General features: G+C 40.9%; 1 protein-coding gene across 2 annotated transcripts in view; it reads left to right on the top strand.

The window, feature by feature from the left end:
- LOC135938562 (cardioacceleratory peptide receptor-like) overlaps positions 1-12,372 on the top strand; it is a 49,959-nt gene that overhangs the window by 4,516 nt on the left and 33,071 nt on the right. For both annotated transcript variants that reach the window (XM_065482260.1, XM_065482259.1), the window contains exon 2: positions 9,862-10,024. In XM_065482260.1, the coding sequence (XP_065338332.1) occupies positions 9,890-10,024 (135 nt within the window). In that variant the 5' untranslated portion in view covers positions 9,862-9,889. The remainder of the gene's footprint in view (positions 1-9,861; positions 10,025-12,372) is intronic.

Here is a 12,372-nt window from a genome sequence, read left to right as displayed (position 1 = left end):
TGACTCTTGAGAGAAAACTGTAAAGTAACAGTTCTTTGGTAAAAAATGCAGCCTTCGAAGTTTGTTTTCCGTCCGCGGCTCGATATCAGATTTCAATTTTTGTCCCGGGGGATACATAATCACGTCTTTGTCTTCCATAAATTTCTCGTGTTTTGCTTTTCTTTAATGAGATGTAAATTGGTCCTGAGAAGATCTCCGAGACTACATAGCTGCATGTAACTCTTCAAACGGACACATAATCCAATTCTTGTGATCCTTTTTTCCACGCGTTACGAAATGCCGATTTATCTTACCCGACTCGCATTTGCATTCGAGAGAGACGGACTTTCTTTTCTTTGCTACGCTCTGCTGTAATTACAAACCTCCCGCGTTCTATGATTGATGCGATTAAAATTATACACTGCCTCTCAGCTTCAGACGAAGTGTAGCCGCTTCCAAGTGTGATCAAACTTGATTAAAAGACGCAAGATTGTCTCAAAGCTCTACGAACTAAATTAATTTGCGAAAATCTGTGTGTGAATCAGATTCTAATTGTATCTTCACTCTTGACGGTTCGATTTTCTGGAAAAACAGATCCAACCAAATTTAATAGAACTTTTTTACTCCACGCTTTTTAGCTTTGAAATAATCGAGATCAAGTGGAAAAGCTGTTCAGCTGTTCACTCTTGATAAGGAGCTGCAAACTTGGTATTACCACCCAAGTGTAAGTTTTTGGCAAAGGATTTCGGCATTAAAACACAAATAATGGCCTTTAACCAATTTGCCTTTCGATTAACTATATGCGGCACGCTGACTGATACCCATTTTGGTGTACGCTTCCTCTTTGGTTAAATCATGACGATATATTTTAAGCAGACCTAAAAAAATACATTTTTATTTTAATCCCATTGAGATGGCTTCTCAAAATTTAATTTTTGTATTCCTAAAATCATGAAACTCTCTCAATTTCCAATCACTTCATTCATATTAACTGACAGTTTCATATTTGAGCTGATTGTGAGTCCCTTCTGTTTTAAAACAAGAGAAAAGTTTTATATTGCATGTACCTCCAATTGCAATTGTATAGCATGAGAGTTCTAATAAAGATGGAAGAACGAAGCAAAATTTAATAACGGAAGTCTTGCTATATGCAAAGGAATTTCCTTCGCCCTAAACGCGGCACCTACAATTCCCGTGAAGCGCGCCTCTGCCGCTTCGGGTGACAACGCAGCGAGTTCGTGGAATCGACAAGTACAAAGCGGTTTCATGTAATTAATTATCGACACGCACTCGCGCCAGAGACTTGCAGAAAACGCGAGTCTAATGAGGTCAGCGGCGTGCAGGCGAATTGGAATATTATCTTGCGTCGCTTGCAACCCTCCCACGCTGAGCGATAATTCGCCCGCCGTTTAGATAATGGCACGTTTTGCGTTTGTGACACACTGCATTTTAGTCGGTGCACGTGCGCAGAGAAGGAAATTGCTTTTCCATTTATCACTTGGTGCGTCGCCTCTCTTTCATTATTGGGAAATAGCGCTTAATCCGGTTTACCTCAATGCTGATTAAAAATAATAGGGCCACGCACTCTTTCGCTTCCACGACAGCAGGATGAAACAGCACAGGAAGTTGTCAGCCGAGCGAGAGATACGCCCCGCGTTGAGTAAGTTTTGCCCTTAAGCTGATTAAATAGGACTTCCATCAAGGGAAAGCCCGTGGTTATTTATATTTATTTATTTTCTTGCAAAATAGTTAGTTAGTGCCGCGGAGCTTAAAACAATCGGTCACTACGAGGTCAAAGGACAACAAAGGGATATTACAATTATAAATACTTTCTTACTCTAAACTCTCTTTAACTAAAATGCCAGCAGAAATACACACGCTGATTTTATCGCCATTAGAGCTGTCATTGATGTTCTAAATTGACCAGGAGGATTTGTTATGGGGAAACTTGAAGGGAAAGATCAACAGCAAGTCATTAATGTTGAACTCCTCCATTGTGTATTAACAAGGCAAGAAATAGGTCAATATTGTTTTAAACATAAAAATTTTGGAGTCTCTGAGATATTATTCAGTTTATAAACTTTTTGGCGTTTCGATAACAAGTTGCTGCTACAGTTCTAGGCAATGTGCGTTACACATATATATATTTTTTTTAATTTAGCAGTTTAAATTCAAAACCTTAAAATTTTTTAACAACGTTTTAGTTTCTGCTTTTCTCAGTTGTACAGTTAAGTTTCAAAATATATCTCGAGAACATTTGGCAACAATGGCAAACGTTCACATACAAATAAATAAATAGTTCAACAAGATTAATCGATGTTGGTTCACATTAATAATTTTTTCCAGCTTCCTTAATAAAACTAGCATGTTTCGCAGAAGATAACAGAGCATTGCACGAAGAATACGCTTGTTTTGCAGCACTCGCGTTGTGCCTTTCACGAGAAACTGTCAAAACAAATTCGATAACAAACGAAAAAAGATGTAGAGCAAAGTTTTTAAGTAACACACATTCCTCTGCTATGAATAGAGAGGAGGAGCACTCCCACAAAATTAATTTGCTCAGTGCACCGCGCGGCGAAGAAGGAAGTTCGCAACTCGGAAAGTATATAAATACACACACGTACGTACACTGCACTTCGTCGGCGGAAAAGTTGATCGCGGGCGAGCTCAACAAGTAGACTAACAACGCGCGCAGTTAACACAAGTGAAATCTGTTTCGAAGACGTATAACGCGTGTCTATTCGGTCTGCGAAAAGGAAAACAGACTCCGTCGTCGGCTGGCGCTCATTTTAGATTGGCAATATGCGCCCCGGTGCTTTACTCGAGTTTACTGCTTTGGAAACAAAGCCGTTGCCCTCGTGTGTGCATGCATATTTCGCCAGCCGTATTTTTATATGTTCTCGGGCTGGCAAACGTTCAAAAGCCGCGCTTTTTCGCCGGCTCCGAATCGAAAATAAAAAGCTGTGAATAATAGCAGGGATCGGAGAATGGACGCGTTGAATGAAATGAAATTCACACTTTCCGGCACGCAGGCCGAGACGCGCGATTTACGGCCCGTGACCTGGATTTTGTGCCGACTGGCGAAATTTAGCAACTGCCGCCGACCGCAAGATCTCATTAAATTCCTCGAGTGTGCTTTATGAATAAGTCGCTCGGATGTGTGTGCAAATCCCACGCCAACGCGATCGCTCGACTTTTTGTGGTGAAAACAAAGCAAGAAGTGCGGTTATTAATTTTACATAAGTGGTTGGTTTGATCTGTGTGCAGCGGGCAATTTAAACGTGTCTGTGATTTGCTGCATACATTCGTACGTCCTTGGTCGCTGAAGGCTTTGCTCTCGTTTTGATGGCGCTTCAGACACTCACTTGACTTTTTGTAGGAAATGCATCAATATTGAATTTGTGTCACGCGTGGTTTTGACCCTACTGCTCTCCAGATGGGATAATAATTGCAGGTTTTTTGTCACTTTTAAAAATTTTGAGCAATTAATTAATCATACCAAAAACTTACAAAGTTAGGGAGCTATTTTATAAAATGATTTTAATTTCTTTGAAAACAAAAGTAGAATGATTCGTGTTGAGAAGTCCTGATCCAGCAGCATCATTTACCAGTTTGGAATATTAATGGAACAATTTATTTCTGAGTTATCTGACGAAAGACTCACAATTTCATAGACGTGCATCAACAATTTAATCGTAATAATTATTGCATGTACTAGAGCGGTCGTTTCATCTTAATTGAGGACTCATGAATGTGGAGCACGGTGAATGCTTGTCAATCTCGCAGTAATTCAAATGCCATCGCATCATCCAGTGACTATTTTAGCCGGCAATTGCATGAGAGTCAATTACACATGATCTAATGATGCGCTACGGGCACACAAACGTCACATACACACATAAGCTTCAAATAATTTGAATTATATATAATGTAAAAACGGATTTAGCCTTATATAATCTTCAATGCTAACTCAAAAATGGTACAAAATAATTAGCTAACCCAAGATTGGATTTAGACACCAACTGACGTGATGTTTACTCTTGAATTGACTTGTAACCAGACTGAATTTAGATACGCATCGTTTAGATATTCCAGATAAATTTTTAGTAGTAACTGGTTTGTAAAATCAAAGATCTCTATTTTTCTTTTACAGCCGTCCATAAACAATCCGATTCTTCTTTGCGCCTAATCTAAATCCAGTTTATTACCCATTGACTGAGCTGTGAAGCCTAGAAGCGTATAGCCAACTTTCAAATAATCACATTTGCCTTGATATAAAGGTAACAATTTTGAATCTAATTTATAAATAATGGCCGAGTGTGGGTGAGGTGCAATTCTAGGATAATTTTAGCGTCGACGGAGATTTTATCTTGAGTCACGTCATTAAAAAGATTCATCAATTTATCGAGGTAACGAGGAAAAGTCGGTTGCACGCGGCGCGTCAGTATTACAAAACGGCGAACAGAGCAGCCTGTTGCCGCAACACACCTGCAGCATCCCCAAGGACCAGTATTACAATACACGCAAGCTCCGTGCATATTATTACACGCAGCGAGTGCTTTTTATTTTGACATGTCTCGACGGCCGCAATCTTCTTGTCCGCAGCTGCGCTTCTCTGAGCAGCGGCTCACATCGCATTGTGCATCGGATATAATTGTTCACGCTTGAGACGCGAGTGACAAATGAATGAATGAATGTAAGCACTCCCGAGTTGTTAATGGTGATGAGCGAGATGTTTTGTTTCCCCTTGCTGTGCATATTTAACCTTGCCGAGATAAACAACACGACGGATGTGACTGCAAATTGTGATAAACAAAACTGTTGAGGAATAGATTCGCACTCATTAAAAACAAAACAGAAAAATCCCTCATTTTCAGGTTTTCAATCACGGAACAATGATGTCTTGCGCTTATTTATGAATTTTCCACGCAAGAAAGTTTGTAGTAGTAAGTTTTTCGAGCTGCGCGAGATGTGTTTGTGTCACGCGCGAGTGTTACTCCGAGCTGCAATTTCGTTGTTAACAAGAAAACTTTCCGAATAATGATAATAACAACGTACATGGGCGCTATTTTTCGTTCACAGCCAACATTTTGCAGAGTTCATTCTTTTCTTGCTTCGGCGCAAGGCATACCGGGAAAAAAGTTGACCAACTGCGTGCGGAAGTATTTTCCGCGAGTCATTGGGCAGAATGACGATCGCGAAAGGGCATTTTCGCAAACGCTTTTCCCTCCAAAAACAATTTGGCTTCCGTCGATGCTGCCACTTCCGACAGATGAAATAAAGACAGCGCAGAAATGGCCTTTAAAAAAAGCAGTGTGTCTCTTCGTCCACTCGTAAAATTTGATTCACCCCCGAGAGCACCGGAGCACGATCAACGGCTGGACCAAAACAAACGTCAATTCGCCGCTCGTGTGCCTGCCCTTCTTCGTCCTCCGTCTAGATCAGGCAGGGACAGTGAAAAATGTCTCTTTTTTCTTTTTAATATATTAGATATGACCCCAGAAAAAAGAGTTATTATATAATCATAATCAGGATAATTGTTTTTTTATTCCTCAATAAAAGTTATAAAACTAAAACGGTAAATTTTATTAGATTCAAAAGTAATTTTTAATTATTATCAATAAATACTAACCAGTTTTGACCAGGAACTACTCCAATTTCATGTGATTAGAATATGGTATCTCTATGAAAAATGTGCGAAGTCTTTCAATAAGGCTTTCCAAATTTCTTCTTCAATAAAATTTGTATTTTGATCAAGATCAATTTGATTTTAAATCTCATTTTATAACCATTTTCCACGTCCCTCATACGTACCCCTCGCTGCAATGCCAGGGCACTGTTTAGTCCGATGTCGAAAGTTGGGCGTAATTATGGCCTCTAAAAGTTCTGCTGACTCCACTCATCGATTGTTATTGCTGCAATAATTTGCTCTCTGGCTGGTCATCGATATAATAAAATTGCTCGCCGCCCGCCGACGCGCTTTTCTCTCACCGCAGCGAGCACGCCGGGCGCAAATTCATTTTTATTGTGCGGCAAAGAACCAGAGCCAGAGGGAAAGAGACTTTTTTGCTGCGATACAGAAAAATATGCGCGGTCAAAATTGTGCCACCGCTTTTTGCCCGCGCCGTGATTCATTGCTTTGCAGACCTAGAGTTGGATAGTTTTCACGGCGGGTTGATTAGCTTTTTCCTGTTTTTCTACATTAATTAGCCCAACTTGCTTTTTGCTCATTAATGCAGCATTTTTGACTCTCAGAATTCGAGGAGCAAAATTTTACCCGATATCAGGCCGTGTATTACAGAAGTAGCAAATATGTTGATTATGTCACTACGCTGAAGATAAAATTTGTTGTGGTAGCTAAAACGATTCCCAATGAAGTCCCCCTAGACAAAAAGAAGGTGTGATTTTTAAAAAGGCACGTCTCAACGATAAAATCAAATGTGACAGTGGCAATTTACCAAGCGTGATACGCAAATAAAGCGTTTTTTCTTCATATTTTGGCCTGTCATTTTCTCTCGCCTGCAGCGTCTCTTCGCAAGAGAGATGTAGAAGCTGTCATTACCACAATTTTCCCGCACGCGGCTGCTGTCCGCAAGAATAAGTGTGCGGGAGAGCAAAACTTATTCAATTTTGCGGCACAAAAGGGCAATAAGTTTCGCAGGCGTATATTAAAAATATTGCTTCACCGCGCAACCTAACGTTACGTATGCATTTTATAAAAAATTTTGCATAAAGAGTACATCTAGTTCCAAGAAACCGTGCAGCCGCAGCCGATATGCACATATTTTGTAAGAGGAGCAGGGGCGCGTATGATGAATTAGCACCCAGTTAACCCCGATAAGATGAATGAACTTTGAGGAGACTCAAATATAGAGAAACGCGGCGTCAAAAGTATGGATTCGTTTGGATATTCCTAGAGACCTTAAAGACACTTCGTTTGACTTTATAAAATTAATTTTAGTACTACTCATTACTCTAGAGCAACTGAGAGCGTGTTAAATTTGAGGATATTCCATTCCTTTGCTCGACAATAAAATAAAAACCCCTTTCTTCGTCAAAAAGGACAGAAATTGGTCGATCATGAAGCAAGCGAGTCAACAATCGTCAAAATAAATTAAATCAGTTTCTCGTTTTCCCAGATTTTCAGATATTGGTTTTATTTTGCATTCAAACTTTAAGAAGGGTGGACTTTGTTCCCTCAAATAACTGCTTTGGACTTTTATTTCGGCAAAGTTAGGCACCGTCTCTTTTATTGGAAACCTATAGTATCTGCATTATTCCCAATCCGCGTCTCTCCCACTGAGGAGTCGTTATGTGAAAAAAGGACGGCTGTCTGTTTCGTGTCATAAATTCATCTCTCAAAGCGCGCGGGATGCTGAAAGGGACACACGCCGCGCGTCTCCGGCGATAATAAATTTCAGCGATATGCACGTTTGTACTGACTTGCACACATTTCTTGCTCCCAGCGTCATCACATTAGCATTCATTCGTCTTTTCTGCTGCGCGCGGCAGCCAGCTAGTCAGCTCGGCTTCTTTGTGCGAAATACATGAAAATGACCTGCATATAAGAATTTTACTGCGCTCTGGCTCTACAGCAGCGCGGAAGCGAGGGATAGAGCAAGAATATGTGCGCTGGCTTTGCTGGGAGTGCATCTCTCCGTGATGAGAGACTCACATATATATTAAACGACAAATCGACTGCACCAGTCGGCGGGGGTCAACACCATGCCCTCTGGCCACCGCGTGCACCGCCAGCTGACGATTTTGCTTGCGCGCTTTTTATGCACTCGCCGATTGTGCTGCTCATATTGGCTTAGTGACGTGAAAGATTCACCACGGTTTCCATTTGCAGTGTGACAGTAAAAGGCGTCGGATAGGCCTTTGATTAAAAACAAAATGAACTGTCAGTTCTAAAACTATAGCGTTCCCAGTGAGAAATATTAAAAACTTTAAACATTGCACAACTTTCTTAAAATTTTGTCATAATAATTTTTTGAATTTATTTTCTATAATAACAATTAATATGATATTTTCTTCACAAACTTATAGGAAGCTCCTGATACACGTATTGTAAAAAAAAATCAATTTCGTCTGTTTAATTATATGTTAAATTGAGATTTGTTTGAACTTTGATCACATCATTCGCATGTGGGTCATATTTAATTTCCCGTAAAATAAAAGATAATTGCCATTTCGTTGAGACACTTTTATGCTATTCTGCATATTTAAAAGTAATATTTGCGAACCTTCTCCAATACTGCACGACCCAAATTGCAAGCATGTGTTTTATGGAGAGCGCACTTTCCCCCACTGTGAGTGCACACACAAACGATTGCCATCTGAGGTGTAATTTCCAGCTAGTCAAACTTCCAGATTTGCACTGTTCCGTTTGAATGGCGAGAATGCATGCCAAAGGCTTTTTATCAATTTCCTTTGAAGCTGCAGCTGCGAGGTCTGCAAAGACAAAGTGCATCCCTCTCCAGAAACAGGAGTGCGCGCAGCTTCCTTTATGCCGCACATTTGCGAATCCGTCTGCGTTTCGCAAGAGATCTGCTCACAAGTGCATGAGCGCGCAGCAGAAATGATATCTCTCTTTCTCTGCAAGCTGCATTTTTGCTTGATGCTAATTTAAGAGCAGATTCCATAAATCTTTTCACGAGCGAATGCACTGGGCGGACGCCCTCTGCCCATGAATGGAAATGGGCGAGAATCGTCCGTCGAACTGCTGCTGTGTTATGTGAGCCGGCCAGAAGAGTGTGTCTGTCGATCGGACTTGGCTCGTTCGACGCGCAGCCGCTTATTAATACCGATGTGCCATACGACCACCACAAACGGCCACCGCGTAATTTATACGTACGCTTATCCGATAAAGCCTTTCGTCCCTTTGCATGCGTGATTTACCGCACGGTCTTCCAGCTCGCGTACCGCTGGCCAAAAAAAGTGATTTTCTTTTACGAGTGCGCCTCTTCTGCATGTTTGCCGCGTTTCGTCTCAATATTTAAGGCGAACTGATGTGCGCGTAAAAATCAATTTCCATCCCTGGTTTAAATTAATATCGGAGAAAGATATTGCTGAGCTAGTAAACCGATTTCTGCCATAAATGATATGAATCCATTTTTTAGCTGATCTTTTCGATATTTTCATATTTTAAGTCTTACACTGTGGACTCAGCTCCCTCATGAATTAAAAGAACTCTGAGAGACTGAAACGAAGGAAACAGAAAGTTAAAAATTGCTTTTCTCCGTGGATATTCATTTTTTACAATGTACTATTTTTGTAATGTGACAGCAGTGTTTAGCGTCTGAATTTGCTGATCTATCTACAAATGATAATTTTATCTAAAAAAAAACTGGTCCATAAGAGACCAAGAGTCAAATTTCGCTCGAGAAATTGTACAATTTTCTTTGGGATTTTCTTGGTTTTGAGAGAAGTGCAGCAACCCAATTCTAACGAGAGCGTAGCTGAGAACAGATAGAAAACCCAAGCAAGTGGACGAGCTCTCCCAATGATGCATAAATTCTCCATATTTCATTTAAGCCAATAACATCGCCGGGGAAATGCATCCAGAGGCAGAGGACAAATAATAACACGAATCGCGTTTTATAGTTGCAATGCACTCAAGTTATTCCTCCCTCTCGCATTGGCAATGCGATCAGCCGAGATTTATGCACCTTCCGACTGAATGAGACAGAGAGACATTTCCTCGCAGCCCACACACTAACACGCTGCAGCCAGAGAGGAAATATATATTTAGAAATAAGAAATTTGTTGCCAGCACACCCCAAATCGCGCCCGCCGAGAGCAATATGTTCTCTCTTTTCCCCGCTGCAGCTCCATTTCGTCCACTCTCGATTTCTGATCTCCTTTTCCACTTATTTTCAGGCGAGGAATGCTGTAGACCGCGGGCAAGATGACCTCGACCGAGGAAATGAGCGAACTGCTCGCCGGGTTGCCGACCGCCGCGTTCGAGGGGCCGACCAACGACACAGCCAACGACACGCTGGCGGGGGCCGAGGGCGACATCAACCAGTTCTACTTTTACGAGGTAAGCTGGCCACCCCTGTGTGCCACTTTGTTCCCCCGAGTAACTCGAAATGAATATTCTGATTGCGAGCGTGTTTTCGTTGGACACGTTTTCATGCGGAAAAGCTTGTTCTTGGTCTCCAATTTGAGACCGAGGATAACAGGGACGTGGCAATAACATGAATCCGGGGGCTTTCAAAAATTTTCTATTTGTATTTAAATTGATAAATTTAATCAAATTCGTTAAGAACAATTTTTCACATTGAATGATCTTTTTAGGAATATTTGGAAGAAACGTTCTGTATCTTGAGACTTACAAAAGCTGATCCAGTAGTTTGAAAAGTGCCATGCCGTGTGTTTGTCAGTCTGTCTTCTTCAGAAGTAGTAGCTGAAAGTTAATATCAAAGGGATGTCATGTCTTGTTGAGGAAAAGCCAACAATTCTGTACACAAAACACAGCGATCTGATAGCAAGCATTCGCGGTAGCAGTGCGGAACTCCGGCATCCGCTCCTATCCTTTAGAGAAAATAATTTAATACTGGACCAAGCACAACTCGACCCTGTGCTTCCTCTCTTTGCCTTCCCAAATTAAGTAATCTAAATCTATGAATAAGAAATTAAGGTCAGCTGGACATGAGAACAGTCGCCACAAACTTTACTATTTTTTTCAGTGCGTTGCACTTCTTCCAAATGGTTCTACAGTAAGAGATCAAAACTCTAAAAATATCCTAATTAGGAGGAAGGTTTATGTCACTGAAATTCATTTCTTGGGCTTCTTATAGAGCTGAATTATGTGAAAAACAAACATTATCCGATAACTGTCATTCTGGAGCAATTTAAAGTCTTTTCCCCGCGGTCGACTGAAGATTTGGGCTGTCATGTCGTGAAAGATTGAGAGACATGTGCGTGGATTAGACGCAAACTTAATTTACGTCTGCCCTCGGGGCGCGTGTCACTGCCTCCATTCTGACTTGCAAGAGTGAACGTGTGATTTGATAGAAATCAGAGCTTCACCCCTGTGTGATTCTGTCGCAGTCGCGTAATAATTTGCATGCAAATCTCTGCTCCTTCGACTCCGTGCTTCTCTGCTCGTGGCTACTGGAATTTAATTTGCAGCCAACGTGTTATTTACGTCGTTTAATCTCTCTCCGTTTCGCGAATTCGCCGGCATTTATTGGATTTGCAGCATTTGCATTGCACTGCGATACGTGGTGGCCAGCCTTGAACTTAGTTAATCGCACAACCTTTTGTCTCGGGGAAGTTCTTCGTACTGTGCGCTATCCCCTCGCTGAAGCTTGCCTGTCGTTTAAATTGGATTTCATTCTGCGAATTTATAGCAATCTATGTAGCCCAAGGCTATAGTGCTTGTGCAGTTAATTGTTTTAAATATAAACTCCATCCAGAGTCTGCTCGCATTTCGCAAAGTGTTCAAGCAGAAATAGACTCTTAATGAACATACTTTCGCAATTTCTTGGTAGCTTACAATGTCTCTCATCAAATTGTTTAAAAGGAATATAAGTTTCTGCAGAGTTTTCAACGAGTGAGACGTTAAAAAGTTAATTATCTACTTTTAATAACTGCATAACAGTTGGCTGCAAGGGGTTTTCCGGGTTTAGTGGTAGTTTTCTCAGTGGAGCTTAAATCTTTGGCGCATAATTCTTCTTGTAAGTCCATTATTCAGAAGAAAGAATGACTATTTACAATCTTCTAGTTCAATAATTATTTTCAAATTTTGTGAGCTAGTTGAATATTTATTTGTTCATTTATTTTCCTCAAAAATAGAGATTAATTACTGAGAGAGTGCAAGTATTTTTTTTTGCTGCTTGAAAGTGCTCCACACGTGGGTTTTATTAAATCAATTCTAATCTCACAATAAGAGCAATGCTCTCATATATGTTTATAACCAACGATATTATGTAATTGAAAACAACGATTGCAACTTTAATATACAATGGAGCACTTTGAAGATGTGATCTCACACATTTGACGCCTTTAAGCAGTTGCATGCATTTTCAAAGGGCTGCTCTGCAAGTTATTTCAGATTTTTATTTTTGAAAGATGTTATTTCACGATAAGTTTTAGAGACCTGTCTGTCAGATTGCGTTGTTGGATTTCCCGTTTTGCCATTCGACTCATTTCATCTCTTTCCATTGCGCAGGGGGCCTATTCAATTTGCATCAACTCCCCAATCGTTTGTTATCTGCTTCTAATTCGGACCGACAGCATAAGTAGTTGGCACCGGGCGTGAGTGACAGGCTGCTTGCGTGTGCGAAATTCTCGTTCTCGCGCCTGGCCTCGTATGCATCCCGCCCGGCCGGATAACACTTGCTTGGCGAATTTTCCATTACTTAAAAGGCGTCGGGGCTGCCA

Source organism: Cloeon dipterum, chromosome 3 (assembly GCF_949628265.1).
Source record: "Cloeon dipterum chromosome 3, ieCloDipt1.1, whole genome shotgun sequence".
In the NCBI taxonomy this organism is placed as follows: domain Eukaryota; kingdom Metazoa; phylum Arthropoda; class Insecta; order Ephemeroptera; family Baetidae; genus Cloeon; species Cloeon dipterum.
The sequence above is the reverse complement of the archived record's forward strand: the minus strand, read 5'-3'. Positions and strand labels throughout refer to the sequence as shown.